Here is a 26,371-nt window from a genome sequence, read left to right as displayed (position 1 = left end):
GCTCAGTAAATGTTTATTGTGGCTATTATCATTACTAGTATTATTATTTAGAATTCAATGGGAGAGGTTAGTATGAAGAGTTCACAGTTGGATTAGAATATACTCTAAAATCTTTACTTTTTTAAATTGTGGAGATTTACTTTAAGGCTATAAATAAATTGTCTCTAGTTAAAACAAGCAGTTAATCCTTTCTATAGCTTAGTCCTAATATAGTAGTGTAACACTAGTAATTTCTTTTAGTCTTAGAAGTTAGTAAGTAGGACTGTTTCTTATTAACTTGTTAGGGCAGCATGAAATGCCTTGCCTACCCAAGGCACATTCCATTGAACTAACAAGTTGGAAATTAGAACAGGAGGATTACTGGTAGTTCGTTTCTTCAATACTACTGCTAAAGTTCTGATTATATAAATTCTTGTGTGTATGTGTGTAAATTCCTAATTTTTTTTCCATTTTATTGCAAAACACCCTATTAGGACCTTCCCTACTTGAGTTGTAAGACTGGTGTGGACAGTCTTCTTGATACTTAACATGCGTTTTCCTTTTCTTAATTACATTGCATGATGTCTAAATAATTCTTCCTTCTCCTGGGCAGGAGTACCTCCCAAATATTTATACACATCCATGTTTTGTTCTGTTTTTTGCAGTTGAACTGGCAATGATCATGGACCGTTTGTACGGTGGTGTCTGCTATGCTGGCATTGATACGGACCCAGAGCTGAAGTACCCCAAAGGTGCTGGCCGTGTGGCATTCTCCAATCAGCAGAGTTACATTGCAGCCATCAGTGCTCGTTTTGTGCAGCTTCAGCACAATGACATTGACAAACGGGTAAGCACCTACTTAGGGTGGAACTGCTATGGGAGAGAAAAGAAGTTTGTTCTGTGGTTTCCTGGGAAGAAAGGCATCTTATGATCGTAAGTGAGCAGCTCTACCTTGCATGGCATTAGTCCATGAGTCCATCTAGGCTGCCTGAAGAAGAGAGCACCACTGATGTTTAAGGCATTAAGGAATCTTCTGCCTCACCCATCCCCAGAGTGATGTTACACTTATGAAAATAATCTTGCAAAATTTAGCACACCAAACTAGTGCTGTTCAGAAGATGACACTGACAGTGTGTTAGCAGAGGTGGAGAGCTGGTGACCTGCTTGACCTACATAGTGCTCTTAAAACAAACAACAAAGAAACTTAGATTAACATTTAAACATTCAGGAGTATATATGAGATGTTGAACTTCTGGTTTGAAAATTGTCAGATGGCCGGGCCCGGTGGCTCACGCCTGTAATCCCAGCACTTTGGGAGGCTGAGGCGGGTGGATCACGAGGTCAGGAGATTGAGATCATCCTGGCTAACAGGGTGAAACCCTGTCTCTACTAAAAATACAAAAAAAATTAGCTGGGTGTGGTGGTGGGCGCCTGTAGTCCCAGCTACTCGGGAGGCTGAGGCAGGAGAATGGCATGAACCTGGGAGGCAGAGCTTGCAGTGAGCCGAGATCGCGCCACTGCATTCCAGCCTGGGCGACAGAGCTAGTCTCTGTCTAAAAAAAAAGAAAAGAAAAGAAAAGAAAACTGCAAGATCATACATTGTGGCAATCATTGGAATCAAATAGCTGCTTTTCCCTTCAGTCTCCTCTTCAGCTCACTCTGTTTCTCCTGCTTACACCATAGATGCGTATGCATTACCTGCCATGTTGTTCATCGGTGTTACCTGCCTGCCCTCTAGAGACATTAAGAGTGCTACCTCTGATGTAAAGAGGGGGCATGAAGTAGAGTTTTAGGCAGTTGGTGTACTTAATTGGTTTTGTAGATTGGCATGAGTTTAAATTCCTTGAATCCCAGCTTTGCCACTGTCGGGAAGCTTAGGGGTATGGGAGGCAGTAAGAGCCAATCTGGACCCTGTATTAATAAATGAAAAGAGCATGTAGGAGAATAGCACCAAGTCTGGAACACCTGCTTGTGCAAAGGTGCAGTGACTATTAATTCTTCTAGTAAAGAATGTTCTTGGGGCACACACTGGACTAGAATTAATAAAGTAGTAAATCTGTTCCATATGAAGTTTCACATGATATCCTTTACAGTCAACTTTGACTCATTTTGTGTAGCAGGCAAGTTTCTTAGGTAAAAATTTTAACTGGTGATGGATTTTTCATATTCAGGATTATAGTTTTGTTAAGACATGTATCTGATCAAAAAGTACAAGAGCCAGGACTTAGAATAAATATTCTATTTGCTACTTCACCGAGCTTCCTGAGAGTAAGTGGTAGTGGTTTGGTTTTTAATTAAAATGAATAAAATAATTTAGAATTTTGAAACACTTTAAATTCATGGAGATACAAAGGCATAATAAAGATTCAACTCTATTCCTGGTTTTTAAGTATCCATAGCAATCTGAGCATGCCCTTTTGTAACTGTAATCCCCCACACGCCTGTAAGCTCCACAAAGATGGGCGTGGTGCTGTCTCATTCTGTCTGATCCCCAGTATTTACCCGTTGCTTGATTTAGTCATTGATGCTTGATAAACCTTTGTTGAATTAACACGTGGTGCTACTTGAGGGTTCTTTTAACTTCTGCTGCTGTTGCTGGTAAACGTGCTTGTGCCTCTACATTTGGGAGTCGTGTACCAGATTCCATTACATTGAGACCTCTATCGTGACCATCACTGGTGAACCTAGGCAATGAACTTAATCTGAAGAGCCTTGGCTTCTTATTTATATGAAAGTAGTTTTCTTTGTCCTCCTCTAAAGCCAGAACTAGTGACTGTACAGGAAGTAGATCCTGGAAATAATAAAATCTAGAGGAGGTCTCCATTTCCCCATGTCTCTGCCTTCCCTTTGCCTCCATCCTACCGACCTCCTGTCCTATTCCTTAGTAGAGGGAGATATGCTTGCCCCAGGGATTTGTAGTAGGCATTGAGCCCCTGTAAGAATCAGAATAAATTCAGATATTTATTTATTTGTTTGGTTGCCTACCGCTATTCCCACAACTACTGCGAGGCTCAGGCCCTCAGTATTTCTTCCCACAAGATTAGAACTAGGCTAAAAAGGAGAGAAATGGCTTTGCTTTTGTTAGCATGACTGTAGAACATGCTATGAAAATGTGTTTGGAACATCAGACTTCTCAGGGCTCAGGAAAACCATTGACTTTTCTGGTTGCTATAATTGGGTTAACCATATACTGTCTATATCTCAGAGTAGCCTTTGGTGAACACTTTAAGGTAACAGCCAGTTGTAGTGGAAAGAATAGGGAATTTGGAGCAAGAACAGATTCTAATACATTTAAACCTTTGCTGCTTCAGTCAGTCACTGTCAAGCCCAAGCAAGTTACTTAAGGCCAGAAGCCTCAGGTCCTCATCTGTAACTCCTTCCTGGGGATAGTCTGGAGATTAAATGAAATTTTACTTCTGAAAAGCCAGATCCTTATGGCAGGTCGACAAGTATTTAACCAGTAAGTATTCATCTTGCTACAAATGTACTTAATATTGATTTTTGTTAATATTTTATAGCTTGAGTTTTAAAAGTTGCTCTGTTGAAGAAGTAGCAAAAAGGTTCAGTGGTTAGTGAAAAAAGCACTGGTCCCGAGTCAGATGCCCTGGGTCTAGATCTGGTCTTGTTCTCCCTGGGGTTATATGGACCTTGGGCAGGTCACTTAAATTCTGAGCTTCAGTGTACAGTGAAGGTAATAGTAATAGCCCATGAGATTGGTGAGAAGCCCAGAAGAGATATTGTTCAAGAAAGCAGTATGTACACTGTGTATGTGTATAGTGGGACTGTTGCAGTGGGCACAAGAATGCTGCTTCCATGTGACACTGGGAAAGGACCCAACAGTTTCTTCAGTGCCCTGGGATGGGAGTCATCTGAGGGGAATATTGGAAGTCATTGAAAGTGGCAAAGTCCTTACTCTCCCTTTTTCCCGTCAGGGACTAGCTCCATCTTCTTTGTTTGCTCTGACCAATATGGAGATCTCTTCCCCTCCTCTCTCCTCCCCTCCCCTCCCCTCCTATTTTCTTCCGTTTTCTTCTCATTTTGAGACAGGGTCTCACCCTGTCACCCAGGCTGGAGTGCAGCTTCAACCTCCTGGGCTCAAGTGATTTTCCCACCTTAGCCTCCCCAGTAGCTGGGATCACAGGTGCATACCACCATGCCTGGCTAATTTTTTTTGTATTTTTGGTAGAAATAAGGTTTTACCATATTGCCCAGGCTGGGCTCAAATTCCTGGGCTCAAGTGATCTACCTGCCTCAGCCTCCCAAAGTGCTGGGATTACAGGCTTGAACCACTGTGCCCAGCCCAACATCCTTTCTTTATTATGAGACGCAAGCCAAGTTCCATCTTGAGTTGGGCTCCTTTTTCACTGTTCATCTGTGAACATTACACTCCCTTCCCCCAAACTGTTACTCTGTCCCCTTCGTTTTCTTCTTGCTTAGAATATAGCCAGTAGTACTTTATTTTATTGCCTCTGGCATTTTGAGCTTCTGTTAACTATACCTTTCATAGGTACATTTTTAGGTTCATTCATGGTTTTATTTTTATTCATCTTTCTCATAAAGCTTACATTTAAGCTTTCCAGAGAGCTCCCATTTCATATAAGCACATTTGTATTTCCTTAGGTAATGCCATTTTTCTTTTTTAGAAAAAATGATCATCCATGATTGTCTACAGATAATTTCTATCACTAGGCAAACCTTGTTTCCTGAATAACCCCTCCAGGTTTTTAGTAGTAGTCTGATATCTCATGGAAAGGTTCTGAAACTTGCAGTACCAAAAGTCAGGAGCACATGTCCACCTGTGTACACAGTCCCTTTTCCCTGCTATTACAGATTCCGAGGTGCCACAGTCATTTCCTTCCTTCCTTCCTTCCTTCCTTCCTTCCTTCCTTCCTTCCTTCCTTCCTTCCTTCCTTCCTTCCTTCCTTCCTTCCTTCCCTCCTTCCTTCCTTTTTCTTTCCCCCTTTCCTCCTCCTCCTTTCTTCTCTCTCTTCTTTCTTTCCTTCTTCTCTTTCTCCTGCTTTTTCTTCCTTCCTCCTTCTTCTTCCTTCTTTTTTCTTCCTCTACTTTGAGACCTTTATTTACTTTCCCATATCAATGAACATGAGTAGGCCAGGCACAGTGGCTCATGTCTATAATCCCAGCATTTTGGTAGGCTGAAGTGGGAGGAGCACTTGAGCTCAGAAATTTGAGACCAACCTGGGCAACATACGGAGACCCCATCTCTACACACAAAAAATTTTTTTTGATTAGTCAAGTATGGTAACACATGCCTGTGTGATTCCAGCTATGCGGGGAGGCTGAGGAGGGAGGATTGCTTGAGCCCAAGAGGTCAAAGCTACAATGAGCTGTGATCATGCCACTGTACTCCCGCCTGGGCAACAGAACAAGACTTTGTCTCAAAAAAATAATAATAATAAATCATGGATTATTATGTGATGATTATGTAGTGGCTAAGTCTTATATCTCCTCAGGAAGATAGAGCCCTATTGAGTGCTGCGGACTCTACAGAGAACTTCAGTCTTTGGTCATAGCATTCATCTCCTGCCTTCTGATGCGAGCCCAGAGTTGGCTTTAAACCAATACCTTGACTATTTTAAGTAGCATCAACCTTTATTACCTTTTTACTCAAAGCATCCTCCTTTACTGTCTGCATCATTATAAATATAGATGCAGTGAATTTTTAAAACTAGAGATGGCATTGAAGGGTCACTTACTTCATGTTTGCAGCCCTTATCCCTCAAGGAGAGTGGGAGGGGGCCACCTGCAGAGCAGCAATGCCTGACCATCAAGTGAGACAATTCATTAAGTGTTGGGACAGTGAACGCAGTAGGGCCATATGAGGTGTGTCCCCTCAGGTTGCACCTTTCTTGTGTACACTGTGGAAGGTACGTGAAGAAGAAATTGACTGGTATATCTCCTTTACCTCTTTTGTATCCAACCAACTTTTTCCAAAAAAGATATCTCTTTTGAGAATTTATATGTTTATTATTGTTGTTGATCTTTGGCGAAGCTTTTATATGGAGTGTTTCATGGGAGAAATACAAGCTTTATAGATTTGATTTCTCACCATCTTAGAGACTTTTTGGCTTGCTTATGAGTATAAAATATGTCAATATGCACCATTTATATTATTTAATTTATCTATGTTATCCTGTAGATTTGGTACTTTCATCTCTGCTGTCATCTTACTCATCCATAATCTCATGATCTTTAAGGAAGAGGTGTTTTTGTTGTTTGTAACAGCTTTGTTGAGCTGTTTTATGCTATTCACATAGCATACAGTTCACCCAGTTAAAGTGTACAATTGCATGTTTTTTAGTATATTTACATAATTGTGTAGCCATCACAATCAGTTTTAGAACACAGAAGTATTTTTTTAATCATCCCGTATTTCATGTCTTAAGGAACATAGAGGTGTTTTAATGTACAGCCTTTAAGTCTGCAATAAGAAGATCATAAGCATAGTAACAATAGTGGAATAGTTATAGGGGATACACTTTATTTATTCTCTGTAATTACTCAGCTCATAATATAGAGAGGATCCTACTTATTTAAGCTGCACTCTTCAAAGTCACAGGAACAAAGTAGCCCAGGCTCTTGGGGGAAACTTCTGAACCCTGCTATAACTGTGATTAGAGTCCCTCTTGTTGGAGTAGGTTGATAAATGTACACATCAGCAATGTGGGAGGACTAAGAGAAGTGGAAGAGGCTTCTTCTGCTGGGAGTTCCTCACAGAGCTGCTATGATCTTAATTCTGTCACTTTTGCTCAGGAGTCTGAATGGAAGTGCTTAGCACACAGCAGGCACTCACTAATGTGCAGAATCAAGTAGGAGGATATATATTAGGGCAAGGACTGGAAGCAGCCATGGAAGCCTGAATACTAGACATCTAGAGTCATCTCTCACCTGGACATCCAGAATATCTTCCCCTGGGGCTCCCAATTCAATTTTATCCCATCTCCAAGTCAGTTTTTACATAGCAACCAGAGCAAGCTTTTTATACTCAAAATTTAATCATGTCTTTTCACTCCTTTAAACCTTTTGATTATGTTCCACTGCCCTTAGGATAAAGGTCGAACAAAGTCCTTAAAATTGCCTAAATGACCCTTCATGTACTATGTACTTCTGCCTTAGCACTCACTTCTCCCTTTCTTATCTTGAGCCAGCCACAGCTGGCCTTTTCCCCTATTTCTCAGGGTCATTATACATACGGTGCCTGGCTAATACCCACCCTTCTTTCAGGTCTCAGCTTAATTGTAATATTTTTAAGAATCCTTTCTTCATTGGAGCTTACACCTCCCCATAGATTGTTGTCGTAATACATGTCTGCCATTCATTTGTGGCATTAAATGCCAGTATAATGAAATAATGCTTTGTTTAATGTCCATCTACTCTGTTAGATGATACAAATTCAGGAGGGCAATAACTGTGTCTTTCAGTTTAACTACGGTATACACAATGCCTGACATCTAGTGGGCACACTTTAATTATTTTTGAATTAATGCATGAATGAGTTATTATAGTGAATGAATGATGATTGAGAGGTGACACAAGAGGCCAGACACAGTTGCTCATGCCTGTAATCCCAGCACTTTGGAAAGCTGAGCTGGGAGGACTGCTTGAGGCCAGGAGTTTGAGACCAGCCTGGGCAATGCAGCAAGACCTCATTCTCTTAAAAAAAACCATTTTTTTAATTTAAAAAAGTGAAAAGGGTTAAAAAGAGAGGTGGCCCAGATGGAAGACCTTTTATACCGTTCTTTCACATATCCAACTGTCCACCAGAGGGCACTTTGCACAGCTTTCTTTTTGTACTTAGTTAAAGACACTCAAATAATAAAGACATTTAGATTTCGCTGTTTAGAATATCAAAAGTGTTTTTTGGCACTTGTAATACACTCAAGTTGGACTTAACCTTAGGTATGATCTGGTCCAACCCCCTTTGTTTTGTACACAGGAGAATCTAAGAGAGGTTTGGAAACTTTCTCCAGATACTTGACAATTGAGGGCAGAGCTCTCTTAGTTGGACGCCCTTCCTGAGCCTTGCTGCTCATCCAGGGGCTCACACCTATAATCCTAATGTTTTGGGAGGCTAAGGTAGGAGGATAGCTTGAGGCCGGGAGTTCAAGACCAGCCTGGACAACATAACAAGACCCTCATCTCGCCAAAAAAGAAATTTTTTTTTTAATTAGCCAGGTGTGGGGACACATGCCAGTAGTTCTAGCTACTTGGAAGGCTGAGGCAAGAGGATCTATTAAGCCCAGGAGCTTGAGGCTACAGTGAGCTGTGTCTGCACCACTGAACTCCAACCTGGGTGACAAAGTGAGATCCCATCTCTTTAATTTTTTTAAAATTTAGTAAAGATGTTGGCAGTTTTAGTGTTATGAAACTTTTTTTTTGTTTTTGTTTTTGTTTTTTTGAGATGGAGTCTCACTGTATCACCCAGGCTTGAGTGCAGTGGTGTGATCTCCGCTCACAGTAACCTCCGCCTCCCAGGTTCAAGCTATTCTCTTGCCTTAGCCCCCCGAGTAGCTGGGATTACAGGTGCCTGCCACTACGCCCAGCTAATTTTTTTCTATTTTTTTTACTAGAGACAGAGTTTCACCATGTTGGCCAGGCTGGTCTCAAACTCTTAACCCTAGTGATCCGCCTGCTTTGGCCTCCCAAAGCACTGAGATAACAGGCATTAACCAATGGGCCTAGCCTCTGAAACATTTTGTTGTAAATGACACAGATAGGGCCAGACACACTGGTTCACACCTGTAGTCCCAGAACTTTGGGAAGCCAAGGTGGAAGGATCACTTGAGGCCAGGAGTTCAAGACCAACCTGGACAATATAGTGAGACCCAGTATCTACAAAAATAAAACAAATTAGCTGGGAATAGTGGCACATGCCACTAGTCCCATCTACCTGGGAGACTGGGATGGGAGGATTGCTTGAGCCCAGGAGTTTGAGGCTGCAATGAGCTACAATTGTATCAGCCTGGGTGACACAGTGAGACCCTATCTCAAAGAAAAAAAAAAAAAAGACACAGATTCATGCCTTAGTTTTTACTTCCAAGGAAAAAAGTCATTAACGTCTTGAAATAAATCAATTAAGGCTTACTTATGGCTCATGTTCACTAGTTACTGGCTAAATGGTAATTTGTCCATGTGTTGACAACATCAATGTTGTATGATACTCAGCACATAATTCTCAGCATTTCTTCTGCCTCCATATACTTGAAGTGTATGTTATACTACTCGTGGGTGACAGAGGCTCCCTAGAACTCTAATAGGGTGGGGCAGTTACAGGCATGACCATTAGTATGTAAGCGGGGATACATTCCATACTCAACTCTATCCCCACCTCCTAAGAACCATTGCTGTAGTTAAAAAAAAAAAAAAAAAATGTACTGGCTTAGGAATTGAGAGATCTGGGTCTATTCCTAGCTGTTTTCCAATCGTGGTATGACCTTGGGCAAGCTACTTAACCTTTAGAGGCTTGATTTCATTATCCTGAGGTAATAAGAACACCAGCCTAACTACCTCACACTTCATTGCACAGAGAAACCATGACAGTTGAAGAGGTGCTCTGGGAGGTTACTAGGCTGTACAGACAGATGTTGATTTGTATGATTGCTGAGCCTGGCTTATTTAAATTGTGCTATGGCCTAATCATATGTCCAAGGCTAATTGTTGGCTCTTTTTTTTTTCCTTTTAAAGTATTTATTCAGTTCCACTAAGTATCCTTGATATAAGGAAAATGAAATAGTTGAAGTTGATACTTAAAGTTAACATAGGTGCCAATCGGTCAACATTCTGGTTGGATGTCGGTCAAGACACACATGTAAAGACTAAGTTCCTTTTATAGATGTAGACAACTGGGTATGTTATTTAAAGGATTGAAGGCTTTTTTCACTTTAGTCTTGAAAGTGGTATTTTTACCAGTATCATTTCTCTGATAATGAAAAGATTTTGAACCTGAAATGAAATACACGTTAGGATTAAATTTTGCTTATATTCCTTTGAATGGTGTTTCAGTAAAAAACTAAGTTTAAAGTATTTAAACACAGTAAGAGCCAAAGATGGCACCTGTACATATTCTTTCTGTTCTAATGGTATTTTTAGAAGTGATGCCAAATGAACTCTTAAGATGTAAAAGCTTTGCTAAATCTAGTTTTTTTTTTTTTAATGTAATGGAAATCTAGGTTATTTACATATGAAAGATTTTTGTGGTGTGCAAATGAGATCATTGAAAATGGGTAATGCTTTTACGTAGCTGGTTTTCTACCCTTGTCTGCTCTGTGTGGTCATGAGAAAATTTTTAAAATGTAGAATCAGTTGAATCTCCCTTAGCCTAGTAAAAACATATGACTTGATAGATATGAAAAATCTGTTTATAAAAATCTGAGGCAATTCCCCCTGCCCCACAACACAACCATTGTCTAGCTCAGCTTGGTCATGTTGTCCCCTAGAAATTTGTAAATCAGATGTTTACAACTTTAAATGCATCATGCAGTATACATTGGTTATAGTTTCCCAATTCATCCCATAGAAATATTTTTACTAGTAGAAAGGATACTAGACTAGAATCAGCCAATCTGGGGTTTTAGTCTTGACTGTACCACTTATTATAAAGCTTGAAGGAAGTGTGTGTGTGTGTGTGTGTGTAAATGAAAGTGTTTTTGAAAACTGTGAAGCACTCTGTCAATATACAGTAGCACTGATACCACATTAATTTATGTCAAACCATGGATGACTAATATTTGAACTCTTCTGGAACATGCTTATTAAAAACAATCTAATTGGAATTTCAGGTGATAAAGGGAGGTAAATATTTCGGGCAAAATCAGGGTAAAGTTGGTTGATTATTTGAGTTCTTTTTTTTTTTTTAAAAAACCTGTCACTGACTTGAAGCTCATATATGAGGCTTTTATTCTTATTTTTATTTTTGTTGTTGCTGTTGCTGTTTGAGATGGAATCTCATTTTGTTGCCCAGGCTGGAGTGCAGTGGCATGATCTTGGTTCACTGCAATCTCCACCTCCTGGGTTCAAGCGATTCTCCCACCTCAGCCTCCTGAGTAGCTGGGATTACAGATACCCACCGCCACACCCAGCTAAGTTTTGTATTTTTAGTGGAGACAGGGTTTCTCCATGTTAACCAGGCTAGCTTTGAACTCCTGACCCCGGGTAATCCACCCGCCTCGGCCTCCCAAACTGCTGGGATTACAAGTGTGAGCCACTTGCGCCCGGCCATATATGAATTTTTTAAACGGAGGGGGAGAGATCTCAGCAGGCAGGTCTTCTCTACCCATATTCTAGGGAAAATGTCCCTAGAATTAGTTCCTCAATGTTTCTTAACGTATGCTCCATAAAACATGAGTCTCCTGGGATTTTATTTTATTTAAAAAATTTTTTTATTTTTTATTTTATTTTAAAAATTTTGCTGAGTCAAATGAGTTTGGAAATACTTGTTTAAAGAAAGGCTGGTTTATTCTATGACATATTGTAATCTTTCATATACTAATCTTCATTGTGAAGACCCAAGAAGGAGGCAATATGCAGTTTTTCACAAATTTGTTTTGATCATGGAAAAATGTGTCATTTGTTGGAAATAATGTTTTAGAGAACCCAATTGAGAAAAACACTGTGTTTGCAGCTTCTTTCCTTCTTTCATGCTCAAATTCAGAAGCTTGATAAGCAGTTGATTGTTTTTCCCTTTCTCTTAGTCCCTTTTGTCCAAGTGTGTCCCATCTACCATGTACTTTCTGTCTACAGAGGGTTTGGGACAGGGCAAGGAAATAGCAGCTGCATATCCATGTAGTAGTGGGGCATTGACGTTGTGGTTGATATTCCCTTTGGTATTTGTAATTCTTTATCTTTTGATTATTTGAGATTATCTGTCACATCTAAAATGTCTCCATATAAGAAGGAAAAATCATTGTTGAAATCAGTACACCACTGACAAAGTGTTCCCGTCACTCTATTTTAGCTTCATGTTGGGAACCAGGGCGCTTTTCAGTTTGCCAGTTTTGGACTTTCTAATACTTTTTTTTTAAAGAACATTGTGGCTGGTATGTGGCTCATTACAAAGTGTAATTCCAGCACTTTGGAGGCTGAGGCGGGTGGATCATTTGAGGTCAGGAGTTCGAGACCAGTCTGGCCAACACGGTGAAACCCCATCTCTAATAAAAATACAAAAATTACCCAGACGGTAGTGGTACTTGCCTGTAATCCTAGCTACTTAGGAGGCTGAGGCAGAAGAATCACTTGAGCCTCGGAGGTGGAGGTTGCAGTGAGCCGAGATCATGCCATTGCACTCCAGCATGGGTAACAGAGTAAGACCCTGTCTCAAAAAGGGCATTGTGATAGCTAAGCACATAATATTTGCTTTGAGTAGCATGTTCTTTAGAGTAGTCAATTTTTTATTTAATGGTCTTTTATCCATTGTACCATTCTTTGCAAGTACCTTAAGTACTTAATGTGTTTAATCTCTTTTTTCTCTCTCTCTCTGTTTAGTAGACACATATTGGGCATAAATTTAGTAGACTACCAAAGGCTGTATATTTTTAACCTACATGAAGATTAATATGACCCATATTTCCGTTAGGAACCATACTAACAGAAATGTTGATAATACCATACTTTGTTCCTGACCACAGCAGGAATATATACAATGACTCAATAGCAAAAGAAGTGAGGGTGAGATGACCTGTTCTCAGACTATTTCTACTCCTATCCTTAGTTGGGATTTATACAACCCAGCCTTTATCTTGCTGCTCTTAGTGGTTCCTGCCTGACCTGGCTTGAAAGCTTCCTAGTTGTGTCTATAGCTATGTTTGACTTGACCCTAGAGGAAGCAACACTCAGAAGTGAGTTCAAATATCATCTGAACTAATCCTACCTGGGCTTATTTTGAAGTACTGGGAGTCTCAGAGCCCTTGACTAGAAATAGTTTTTTAAAGGGAGTTTGGGTTATCTAAAGGAAGATAAAGATCTTTGAATGGAATAGAACCTTTTGTCCAGGCTCTCCTTCCAAGTCCTGACTTCTGACTCTCTCTCCTGTCCTTCTCTGTTCTTTCATGTCTCCTCCTTTGGACTTGTGATCATTTTTAATATGAAAACTCTTTATAGTGATTTAAATATTCATCTTTCCTGCTCATAGTTGAGTGTAGAGGTTGTTTATGAGATAAAGAATTGGAAAAATGTCCATTGCCTTTTTTCTAAATACTTAGTAGAACATTCAGATTCAACTCTAGAAGTCAGGTGTCAGAAGTAAGTTAGCAGTCTTTTGGTGAATGCTTATTCCTATTTGTAAGAGCTGGTTCAAACCCCTCATAGGCTAGGGGAAGCAGAGGCCCATGAGGTTGTGGTATAGCCAGGGTGCTCTGCATCTCTATACCCTCAGGGCTTGATACCATGATAGTTATGCGTTTCACATTTTTAATGATTTTCTTGCCCTTTGTTCACCATATGATACACTTTTCTACTACTAGAACTTGGTTTTGGACTGATTTATACCCATACTTCCAGCCCCATTTCCAAGCAGCATAGCAGGAAACCAGACTGTGCTGGATACTGTCAGCCCACCCTTCTGTGTTTCATGAAAACATTATCTTAGGGCTAAACAGTGCAGCACTCATAGAACTCTTTGCACTCCATAAACATATGGCAGAGACATTGACACAGAAGCCCTGCTATGGGAAAATAAGTAAGTTCTTAAACTGTGGGAAGGGCACAAAGGTAATTTTAAAATCTTTCATCCCCTAGCACTTCAGAATGTGAAAAATGGTAAGTCTCATCCTTTGTAAGGTAAAAAAAAAAATAAAATCCCAATTATTTCTCCTCGGATTTTTAAAAATCTACCCTAGATTGCTTCTAAAATTAATAACTATATCTGAGAATTTTGGATAACCTTGTTGGTGTGGAAAAGCTGTTTTCACATTGCCACTTTAATTTTGTTTATTTTTATTTATTTATTTTTTTGAGATGGAGTTTTGCTCTTGTTGCCCAGGCTGGAGTGCAGTGGTGTGATCTCAGCTCACTGCAACCTCTGCCTCCTGGGTTCAAGCAATTCTCCTGCCTCAGCCTCTCGAGTAGCTGGGATTACCAGCGTGCGCCACCACACCCAGCTAATTTTGTATTTTTAGTAGAGATGGGGTTTCTCTGTGTTGGTCAGGCTGGTCTCGAACTCCTGACCTCAGGTGATCCGCCTGCCTCGGCCTCCCAAAGTGCAGGGATTACAGGCGTGCGCCACTGCGCCCAGCCTGCCACTTTAATTTTCTTTTTTTTTTTTTTTATTTCTTTGAGACAGAGTTGCACTCTTGTTGCCCAGGCTAGAGTCCAGTGGCGCTATCTTGGCTCACTGCAACCTCCGCCTCCCAGGTTCAAACGATTCTCCTGCCTCAGCCTCCCAAGTAGCTGGGATACAGGCATGCACCACCATGCCCGGTTAATTTTGTATTTTTAGTGGAGATGGGTTTCGCCATGGTGGTCAGACTGGTCTCGAACTCCTGGCCTCAGGTGATCCACCCACCTCGTCCTCTCAAAGTGCTGGGATTACAGGCATGAGCCACCACACCTGGCTGCCACTTTAATTTTCTAGGCATCTGTCATCTGCTTTCTAAACAACAGCATTCCAGCTCATGGTTGAAAAACTAAAAATTTATTTTTATTTATTTATGTTTTGAGATGGAGTCTTGCTGTGTCGCCTAGGCTGGAGTGCAGTGGTGTGATCTCGACTCACTTTCATCCTCCACCTCCCAGATTCAAGCAATTCTCCTGCCTCAGCCTCCTAAGTAGCTGGGGTTCCAGGCACCTACCATCATGCCCAGCTAATGTTTTTTTGTATTTTTAGTAGAGACGGGATTTCACCATGTTGGCCAGGCTGGTTTCGAGCTACTAACTTCAAGTGATCCGCCCGTCTTGGCCTCCCAAAGTGCTAGAATTACAGGTGTGAGCTATCGCGCCCAGCCAAAATATATGTTTAGACATTCTTTGTATTGTCTGCTGGTGGAGGCCCTGCTTTAGCAACCAAACACTATATTTAGTGGGAATATTAATGAGGTTACTGTGGTTTTTAGGCCTGGCTAGATGTGCTCTATAACACATGCCAAGAAGATTATGATCACATTATGTTGAAAAGCTTTTAGCACACCAAATAAATGGGCTTTCCAAGAAGCTTTGTTGCCCCAGATATTAGGAAATGGCCTAAGTCAGCCAGGGCCCTTTCATGGGGTGCCCAGGTTTGCATCAAGGCCAGATCTGAAAACAGGGATACTTACACTCAACTCTTAATTTTATCTATCTATCTATCTATCTATCTATCTATCTATCTATCTATCTACCTACCTACCTACCTACCTACCTACCTACCTACCTACCTATCTACCTACCTACCTATCTATCTATTTTTGGAGATGCTGTTCAGGCTCGACTTGAACTCCTGGGCTCAAGTGCCTCAGCTTCCCAACTAGCTGGGGTTACAGGCACACCTCACCATACCCAGCCCAACCCTTCATTTTTTAAACATTGTTCCCTTAAATAGTTCTAAAACCAAGTTTTTAGTGCTGCTTTTTTCCTAGCCATTGCATAGTATATTTTTTAAAGAGGAGAACTTTGGGCCGGGCGCGGTGGCTCACGCTTATAATCCCAGCACTTTGGGAGGCCGAGGTGGGCGGATCATGAGGTCAGGAGATCGAGACCATCCTGGCTAACACGGTGAAACTCCATCTCTACTAAAAATACAAAAAATTAGCTGGGCGTGGTGGCGGGCGCCTGTAGTCCCAGCTACCCAGGAGGCTGAGGCCGGAGAATGGCGTGAACCTGGGAGGCGGAGCTTGCAGTGAGCCAAGATCAAGCCACTACACTCCAGCCTAGGCGACAGAGCGAGACTCCACCTCAGAAAAAAAAAAAAAAAAAAGGAGAACTTTGATACATTATTACTGATCTCTGCTTGATTTGACTCTGAAGAGTCATAGTTTTGGGATTTTGCCAGGCTGACTTTTTAAATCTTTTTTAAATTTTTATTTTATTTTATTTTTTGAGACGAGGTCTTACTCTATCACCCAGGTTAGAGTGCGTAGTACAATCTTAGCTCACAGCAACCCCTGCCTTCCAGACTCAAGTGATTCTCCCACCTCAGCCTCCCGAGTAGCTGGGACCACAGGAGTGCACCACCACAACCGGCCAGATTTTTGTGTTTTTGATAGAGATGGGGTTTCAGCATGTTGCCCAGGCTGGTCTTGAACTCCTGAGCTCAAATGATCTCCATGCCTTGGCCTCCCAGTGTGCTGGAACTATAGGTGTGAGCCACCGCACGCTGAGCTGACTTTTTAAAGGACAGGCCAAACCCAGGTGTGAGTTCAAATTATGACTTGAACTGATTCTAAATGGGCTCATGTTAAAGCACTGAGTCCCAGATGTACTTTTTAAATGAAGCTATTGTAGTTTAAATATAATTTATTAAACTTATTTGAGGTGCTATGTTCCCTTAGATTTTCTCAGACCTCAGGAATGTGTCTTTAAAAAAAAAGTGAACTGGGGTTGAAATTTTCCTCTATTGGTCAGAAATAATACTTATTTTAGAAGTACTCTTTAGCCAGGTGTGGTGGCTCATGCCCGTAATTCCAGCACTTCGGGAGGCCAAAGCGGGCAGATCACTTGAGACCAGGAGTTCGAGAACAGCCTGGCCAACATGGTGAAACCCGTCTCTACCAAAAATTCAAAAAGTAGCCAGGCATGGTGGCACATGCCTGTAATTCCAGCTACTTGGGAGACTGAGGCACGAGAATCACTTGAATCCAGGAGATAGAGGTTGCAGTGAGCCAAGATCATGCCACTGCACTCCAGCCTGGTGACAGAGCGAGACCCTGTCTCAAAAGTAAAATAAAAAATTAAAAAGTAAAGAAATGCTCTTCTCTTGATTGAGTCATATATTTGCAACCATCTTAACTAATACATTGATTACCCAATATGGGGGACATTATCTATCATGGCAGTGAGCTCTGGTTATCTTGTGTCTAGACTTAGCTCTGTTGTATTGCCTTTAACAGTTGAAAATGTGTCAACAGCTTGCTTATGTTATCAGTCGATTTCTCACTTCTTTTTATCATGGATAACTACTTTGGTCTGATTTCTCAAAGTAACCTAGTGAGTTAAAAAAAAGTTCAAAGAAACTAAATTCTTCATTACTGAAGTGTACCTCTTTAATGAATATAACTCATTCCTAAGAGCTATCAGAGTATTTCTGAAACACACAGTATATTGAGCTCACACTAAACAGTGACCACGGGGCAGCCTCTAGTTGGAGTTTCTACTTCTGATCCTGGCAATGCTGTGGATGTCTATGGCCATATTTTAGATGTCTGTATTGTGAATCATGGCCTCCTTTCAGCCAGCATAGTGTAGGATCTCCAAGTGAGTCAGGTCCTTCTGACAATGTCATGTCCTTCTAAAGTGTGGTCCTCAAAATGGAAAGCCAGAGTTGAGGTTTCTTACCCAGAGTACAGCTGGCTCTTCCTTTCAGTGGTATTTTGCCTCTGTTGATAAAGCCTGACATTGCAATGGCCCCTCGTAGCATTTGGCCTAAATCTCTGGGTAGTCTGGAGAGAGACAGAAGGTACTCACTCAAGTCCCTGTGTCCAGTAGTTTACCCCAACAATGTGATTATGAGAGCTTCTCCTTTGAAGCCAGAAGAGGAACCCAACCTCAGAGCTAATGTTTTCCATTCAAGTAGCCCCCATACTACTTCTCACCTACTCTGTTTTCTGAGTTCTCCGAAATCACCACTTGAAGCCAGTGTTCTCTGGCTTGACCTCTGTTTGCTGGATTTCTCTTAAGCACAGAGGTGCCCATGTCATTGTCTCTTTCCTCTGTGTGACAACTCTGCACATCTTCTCTTCTGCCCTTCACACCCACGATCTCCAGTTCATTGTTTTCCTTCTTATGACCTGCAGCAGATCCTTAGATTAGGTTTGTTCTTTTGTCAGCCTCTTCATATTCCTGATTCTTTGAGTTAAAGCCTTGCTTGATGTGCTGCTTAACTACATCTTCTTTACACTTTGACTTACACCTTGTATTTGTGCTGCCAATTTTTTTCTTTCTTTTTTTGACCTAATACTACGCTTTGGCTGTGTGCTGCCAATTTTTCTGAGTAGATGCCAGCCTTATATTTATTCCTATTAAATTATATCACTTCACTTTGCTTCTTTTTCCAGCTCGTCTACTTTGATTCTGTTATCTGAAATCCTTGCTTCTACTTGCCTTCTAGTCACCCATAAGTATACTTTACGTGCCTTAGGATAACTAGGTATCTGACAGATTAATATTATTATTATTATTATTATTATTATTATTTTTTAATATGGAGTCTCGCTTTTGCCAGGCTGGAGAGCAGTGGCGTGATCTCGGCTCACTGCAACCTCTGCCTCCCGGGTTCAAGCTATTCTCCTGCCTCAGTCTCCCAAGTAGCTGGGACTACAGGTGCGTGCCACCACACCTGGCTAATTTTTGTATTTTTAGTAGAGACGGGATTTCACCATGTTGGCCAAGATGGTCTCGATTTCTTGACCTCATGATCTGCCCGCCTCAGCCTCCCAAAGTGCTGGGATTAGAGGTGTGAGCCACCGGGCCTGGCTGGTATCTGACTGATTATTTGGTTGTTCCCACCACCAAAGACAGACTGTAACAGAGGCCAGTCTTTGGCTGTCCTTAATAGAACTTTTAGTACATAACTCAAGCTTAGCCTGACCTTGGCCAATGCCTTCTTTCTATTACTACAACTTTTGAGGTCTGAGAAGAAGGAATTCTGCACCTGCGAACAGTTTGTGGTCTCCCTCGTATCTGTTCTCTGCCACTAAGAGTTGTTTAGCCATTGCTTTATTTATTTCAGGAGGTCAGTTTTTTGAGTAATAACAAAATGACTGCAGACGGAAATATTTTCTCTAGCTCATTAGAAACAAAACAATTAAGGATTGAGATCAGTTTAAACTTATAAAACTTAAAAAGTACGGCTTTCTCTTTGTCTGTAGCATTCTAAATATATTATTCCCTTTATCATCTTCTTCTTTTTTTTTTTTTTTTGAGACGGAGTCTTGCTCTGTCGCCCAGGCTGGGGTGCAGTGGCCGGATCTCAGCTCACTGCAAACTCCGCCTCCCAGGTTCACACCATTCTCCTGCCTCAGCCTCCCGAGTAGCTGGGACTACAGGCGCCTGTCACCTCGCCTGGCTAGTTTTTTGTGTTTTTTAGTAGAGACGGGGTTTCACCGTGTTAGCCAGGATGGTCTCGATCTCCTGACCTCGTGATTCACCTGTCTCGGCCTCCCAAAGTGCCGGGATTACAGGCTTGAGCCACTGCGCCTGAGCCCCTTTACCATCTTCTATAGCCACTCATCTAAGGCTTCATATCAGTCCATCTTATCCTTAGTGGTTACAAGCTCATCAATAAATTACATGTATTCTTCAGCATCTTTGGGTATAGTAATCTCCATTAGGCTTATGAGTATGAATCTAAGTGTCTCTCGGTAGGTACTTCTCATCTCCTGCATCTCCTTTGCCTGCAAGGCCCTTTGAAACAGAGGGTCAGCTTAATGATGTGATCAGCTCTGCATGGGGCTCTAGTATTTGAGCTTTAATGGTAATATAGGTCAGTAACGTGATCCCACCAGATTGGTATGTCCAAAGTGTCAGAGGTTAATGATATTCCAGGTAATTGCAGAGGTTAACAGATAAGCCAGTTTTTATTTTGTTATATATTTGTTTGTTGGGAAAAATAGAGTTAATTTGGATAATCTACTAAAATACTAGGTAATAGTATAGATAGCACTGGGATGTGGCAAAAACCACAAATGGTTTGGGAATGCTTTTCAGAAACTCTTTTACAGACCATAAGTTATTTTAGGGAAGAACTTTGTATTGGTCTGCAGTTCATTTCAGTTGTAATATGGTGGCTGACAGGGAATAGGCACTCCATAAATACTAGTGAAGAGGGTGAGGCCACTCGACCCAAAATAATCACCCTTTAGTAGGAGCCAAACTAAGCACCCTTAATCCTTCATGCAGCTGCTTCTCTTTCGTTGATTTTTTTGTTGTTGTTGTTCCTTATGTCCTTTTATTCTTTAACAATTTATTAATTTATTTTTTATTTTATTTTTTATTTTTGTTGGTAATCTTAGCTGGGATTACAGGTGTGTGCCACTGTGCCTGGCCTTTTTTTTTTTTTTTTTTTTTGAGACAGGATCTCACTCTGTTGCTCAGGCAGGCTGGAGTGCAGTGGTGTGATCTCGACTCACTGCAACCTCTACTTCCCAGGTTCAAGTGATTCTGTTGCCTCATTCAACCTCTGGAGTAGCTGGTATTACAGGCACCACCACACCTGGCTCATTTTTGTATTTTCCGTAGAGGTGGGGTTTCACCATGTTAACCAGACTGGTCTCAAACTCCTGACCTCAAGTGATCCACCCGCTTCTGCTTCCCAAAGTGTTGGGATTACAGGCGTGCACCACTGTGCCCAGCCAAATTTTAATACATAGTGGGTGTAGATAGTAGATATTTTGATACAGGCATACAACGTGAAATAAGCACATCATGGAGAATGTGGTATCCATCTCCTCGAACATTTATCCTTTGACTTACAAACAATCCAATTACACTCCTTATTTTAATATACAATTAAGTTATTATTGACTATAGTCACCCTGTTGTGATATCAAATAGTAGGTCTTATTCATTCTTTCTGATTTTTTTGTACCCATTATCCGTCTCCATCTCCTGTCCCACTGTAGCTCCCCACTATGTTTCCCAGCCTATCCTTCTACTCTCTATGTACGTGAGTTCAATTGTTTTGATTTTTAGATCCCACAAATAAGTGAGAACATGTGATGTTTGTCTTTCTGTGTCTGGCTTATTTCACTTAACATAGTGATCTCCAGTTCTATCCATGTTGTTGCAAATAGTTGGATCTCATTCTTTTTTAAGGCTGAATGGAACTCTATTGTGTATATGTTCCACATTTGCTTTATCCATTCATATGCTTTTTTGTTTGTTTGTTTTCTTTTCTTTTCTTTTAGACAGAGTTTTGCTCTTGTCTCCCAGGCTGGAGTGCAATGGTGCGATCTTGGCTCACTGCAAACTCCACCTGCCGGGTTCAAGCGATTTTTCTGCCTCAGTGTCCCAAGTAGCTGGGATGACAGGCACCCACCACCACATCTGGCTAATTTTTGTATTTGTAGTAGATACAACATGTAGTAGACCATGTTGTCTAGGCTGATCTCAAACTCCTGACCTCAGGTGATCCGCCTGCCTTGGCCTCCCAAAGTGCTGGGATTACAGGTGTGAGCCATCGTACCTGGCCCATTCATCTGCCAATGGACACTTAGGTTGCTTCCAAATTTGAGCTATTGTGAACAGTGCTGCAACAAACATGGGAGTGCAGATATCTCTTTGATAGACTGATGTCCTTTCTTTGGGGTATATACCCAGCAATGGGATTGCTGGATCATATGTTAGCTCAATTTTTACTTTTCTAAGGAAACTCCAAACTGTTCTCCCTGGTAGTTGTACTAATTTTCATTCCAACCAACAGCGTACAAGGGTTCCCTTTTCTCTACATCCTCACCAGCATTTGCTATTGCCTGTCTTTTGGATATAAACTGTTTTAACTGAGGTGAGATGATATCTCATTGTGGTTTTGATTTGCATTTCCCTGATGATCAGTGATGTTAAGCACCTTTTCATATTCCTGTTTGCCATCTGTATGTCTTCTTTTGAGAAATGTCTGTTCAAATCTTTTGCCCATATGTGATTGGATTATTAGATTTTTTTCCTAGAGAGTTGTTTGAGCTCCTTACACATTCTCGTTATGAATCCCTTGTCAGATGGGTAGTTTACAAATATTTTCTCCCATTCAATGGGTTGTCTCTCTGTTGATTTTATCCTTTGCTGTGCAGAAGGTTTTTAACTTGATGTGATCCTATTTGTCCATTTTTGCTTTGGTTGTCTGTTTGTAGAGGGTATTGCTCAAGAAATTTTTTCCAAGACCAGTGTCCTAAAGATTTTTCCCAGTGTTTTCCTTCAGTAGCTTCATAGTTTGAGGTCTTAGATTTAAGATGTTAATCTATTTTGATTTATATATATATATATTTGAGACAAGGTCTTGCTCTGTCACCCAGGCTAGAGTGCGGTGGCATACTCTTGGCTCACTGCAACCTCCACCGCCCGGATTCAAGTGATTCTTGTGCCTCAGCCTCCCAAGTAGCTGGGGTTACAGGTGTGTGCCACCACGCCTGGCTAATTTTTTTGTATTTTTGGTAGAGACAGGGTTTCACCATATTGGCCAGGCTGATCTCAAATTCCTGACCTCAGGTGATTCACCCACCTCGGTCTCCCAAAGTGCTAGGATTACAGGAGTGAGCCATAGTACCCAGCCGAGGATTTTTATCATGAAGGGATTTTGAATTTTATCAAATACTTTTTCTGCATCAATTAAAATGATAATATGAGGCCAGGCGCAGTGGCTCAAGCCTGTAATCCCAGCACTTTGGGAGGCCGAGACGGGCGGATCACAAGGTCAGGAGATCGAGACCATCCTGGCTAACACGGTGAAACCCCGTCTCTACTAAAAATACATAAAAAACTAGCTGAGTGAGGTGGCGGGCGCCTGTAGTCCCAGATACTCGGGAGGCTGAGGCAGGGGAATGGCGTGAACCCGGGAGGCGGAGCTTGCAGTGAGCTGAGATCCGGCCACTGCACTCCAGCCTGGGTGACAGAGCGAGACTCCGTCTCAAAAAAAAAAAAAAAAAAAAAAAAAAAAAAATGATAATATGGTGTTTATCCTCCATTCTGTTGATATGATTGACTGATTTTTTTTTTTTTCTTTGAGACAGAGTTTCGCTCTGTTGCCAGGCTGGAGTGCGGTGGCGCAATGTCGGCTCACTGCAGCCTTCACCTCCCAGGTTCAACTGATTCTCCTGCCTCAGCCTCCCGAGTAGCTGGAATTACAGGCATGTGCCACCATGCCCAGCTAATTTTTGTATTTTCAGTAAAGACGAGGTTTCACCATGTGGGTCAGGCTGGTCTCAAGTTCCTGACCTTGTGATTTCTGATTTTATTTATTTAAATCTTTTCTTTTTCTTAGTCTGGCTAAAAGTTTGTCGGTTTTGTTTAACTTTTCTATTGTCTTTTTCATTTCAGTTGCATTTTATTTCTGCTCTGATCTTTATTATTTCTTTCTTCTATTAATCTTGGGTTTCGTTTCCTCTTGTGTTTCTAGTTCTTTAAGTTTCATCATTAGATTGTTTATTTGAAGTTTTTCCTCCTTTTTGATGTAGGCTTACACTATAAACTTTCCTCTTAGTACTGCTTTTGCTGTATCCATAGGTTTTGGTATGTTCTGTTTTCATTATCATTTGTCTCAATACAATTTTCAGTTTCCTTCTTAATTTCTTCATTGACCCACTGGTCATTCAGGAGCATATTGCTTAATTTCCATGTATTTGTTTTTTCTTTCTTTTTTTTTTGTTTTGACGGAGTTTCACTCTTGTCGCCCAGGCTAGAGTGCAATGGTGCAATATCTCGGCTCACTGCAACCTCCACCTCCCAGGTTCAAGCGATTCTCCTGCCTCAGCTTCCCAAGTAACTGGGATTATAGGCATGCGCCACCACACCTGGCTAATTTTGTATTTTTAGTAGAGACGGGGTTTCTCCTTGTTGGTCAGGCTGGTCTCAAACTTCTGACCTCAAGTGATCCACCTGCCTTGGCCCAAAGTGCTGGGATTACAGGTGTGAGCCACTGTACCCGGCCCATGTATTTGTATAGTTTGCAATATTCCTTTTGTTATTAATTTCTAGTTTTATTACATTATGGTTACAGAAGATACATGATATTATTTCAATTTTTTTGAATGTTTTAAGACTTACTTGGTGACCTAACATATGGTCTATCCTTGAGGATGATCCATGTGCTGAGGAAAAGAATGTGTGTTCTGTAGCTTTTGGATGAAATGTTCTGTAAATATCTGTTAGATCCCTTTGTTCAGTCGTGCAGATTAAGTCTGCATCTTTCATCAATAAAGATGTTTCTTTATTGATTTTTGGTCTAGAAGATCTAGCCAATGATGAAAGTGGGGTGTTGAAGTCTCCAGCTATTATTGTATTGGGGCCTATCTTTCTCTTTAGCACTAATATTTGCTTTATATATCTGGGTGCTCCAGTGTTGGGTGCATACATATATAATCAATTTATATATATATATATGTATGTATGTATGTATGTATTTTTGAGACGGAGTCTTGTTCTGTCACCCAGGCCGGAGTGCAGTGGCGCGATCTCAGCTCACTGAAACCTCCACCTCTGGGGTTTCAGTGATTCTCCTGCCTCAGCCTCCTGGGTAGCTAGGATTACAGGTACCTGCCACCATGCCTACTAATATAGTACAAGGGTGTTGTACCCCGTAGAGACGGGGTTTTGCCATGTTGACCAGGCTGGTCTCAAACTCCTGATCTAAGGTGATCCACCCACCTCGGCCTCCCAAAGTGCAGGGATTACAGGCGTGAACCACTGTGCCCAGCCCAAAATATATTTAAAATTTCTATATCCTCTTGTTGAATTGACCCCTTCATCATTATATAGTGACCTTTGTCTCTTCTTTGAGTTTCCTCAGCACAACTATTTTGAATTCTCTGTCTGAAAGGTCACATATCTCTGTTTCTCCAGGATTGGTCCCTGGTGCCGTATTTAGTTTATTTGGCGAGGTCATGTTTTCCTGGATGGTATTGATGCTAGTAGATGTTCTTTGGTGTCTGGGCATTGAAGAATTAGGTATTTATTGTAGTCTTCACTGCCTGGGCTTATTTATACCTGTCCTTCTTGGGAAGGCTTTCCAGATATGTGAAAGGACTTGGGTGTTGTATTCTATGCTGTTTCTGCTTTAGGGGTCACCCAAGCCCAAGTTAGCTACTACGGTTCCTGCAGACTCATAGAGGTGCTGCCTTGATGGTCTTGGGCAAAATCTGGGAGAATTCTCTGCATTACCAGGCAGAGATTCTTGTTCTCTTCCCTTACTTTCTCCCAAACAAAGAGTCTCTCTGTTCTCAGTCACCTAAAGCTGGGGGTGGAGTGACACAAACCCCTGTGGCCACCACCACTCTGATTGTGCTGTGTCCGACCTGAAGCCAGCTTTTGCGTAAGGCCTGCTGTAACCACTCCCTGGTTACTGCCTGTGTTCACTCAGGGCCCTGGGCCTCTACTATCAACAGGTGGCAAAGCCAGCCAGGCTTGTGTCTTTCCCTTCAGGGCGGTGAGTTTCCCCAAGCTCCCGGGCAGACTCAGAGATGCTGTCCCGGCATCATGTACTAAAGTGGAAAACCTTAGAAGTCTACCTGGTGTTCTATTGTATTGTGACTGAGCTGGCACTCAAACTACAATTGCAGTCTTTCCCACTCTTCCCTCCCCTTTCCAAAGGCGAAGGAGTCTCACTTTTCCACCACCGCCACCCCAGGCCATGAGAAGTACTGCCAGACTAAGTCCAGCATTCCCTTAAGGCCCTAAGTCAGCTCGTGGTAAACACTGCCTGGCCTGAAACCCTCTTTCAGAGCACTGGGCTCCCCTCTGGCCCAGGGCAGGTCCAGAAATGCCATCCGAGAGTCAAATCCTAGAGTTGGGGACCCCAGGAGCCTGCCCACTGCTCTACCCAACTGTGGCCGTGCTGGTACCTGAAGCCAGCAAGTCTCAGAGGCTCACCCAAGGTCCTGGGTATCACTGCTGGCTATTCAGGGCCCAAGGGCTCTTCAGCCAGCAGGTAATGAATGCTGCCAGGACTGGGTCCTTCCTTCAAGGCAGTGGGTTCCCTTCTGGCCCAAGGTGTGTCTAGAAATGTCACCTGGGAGCTAGGGCCTGGAAAAGGGACCTCACAATTCTGACTGTGCCCTGTCCTCTGTGGCTGAGCTGGTATCCAAGATGTAAGACGAAGCCCTTCCCACTTTTCCCTCTCCTCTCCTCAAACTGAAGGAAGAGGTCTCTTTTGGAGCCATGAGCTGTGCAGCCTGGGGTTGGGGCAGGGGTGATGCCAGCCCTCCCTTGGCTGATGTCTCAGTAGGCCATGTGCCCCCCGATTCCACTGTCTCTGGGCCTAGTTCAGCACTAGGACTCACCTAAGTGTTGCAGTCCTTATGGCCTAGACTGACTTTCAAGTTGATTTGGAGACACAGAGCGCTGTAGCCCACAGTGGCGAGGCTTGGGGGAACTCGAGTTCCCCCTGCTGGAATTGGAGATTCCCCTCAGGCGCGGGCTGGTTTAAATACTTGGTGATTCAGGACTATTTTTCTATCTCCTCAGTGCCCCTTTCAGCAATGTGAAGATAAAACCAGGTACTAGGAGAATCTACCTGATTTTTGGTTCTTCTAAAGGTGTTTTTTTC

General features: G+C 41.9%; 1 protein-coding gene across 9 annotated transcripts in view; it reads left to right on the top strand.

Annotated features, from left to right (window-relative positions):
• CPEB3 (cytoplasmic polyadenylation element binding protein 3) overlaps positions 1–26,371 on the top strand; it is a 246,909-nt gene that overhangs the window by 210,974 nt on the left and 9,564 nt on the right. For 8 of the 9 annotated variants that reach the window (XM_007963551.3, XM_007963553.3, XM_007963550.3 and 5 more), the window contains one exon: positions 645–826. In XM_007963551.3, coding sequence (XP_007961742.1) covers positions 645–826 — 182 coding nt within the window. Of the gene's footprint in view, positions 1–644; positions 827–26,371 lie in introns of those variants that run through there. The other variant, XM_007963559.3, reaches the window with a different exon arrangement.

The sequence above is a fragment of the Chlorocebus sabaeus genome, chromosome 9 (genome assembly GCF_047675955.1).
Source record: "Chlorocebus sabaeus isolate Y175 chromosome 9, mChlSab1.0.hap1, whole genome shotgun sequence".
Lineage (NCBI taxonomy): Eukaryota > Metazoa > Chordata > Mammalia > Primates > Cercopithecidae > Chlorocebus > Chlorocebus sabaeus.
This window is presented reverse-complemented; position numbering and strand designations above follow the sequence as displayed.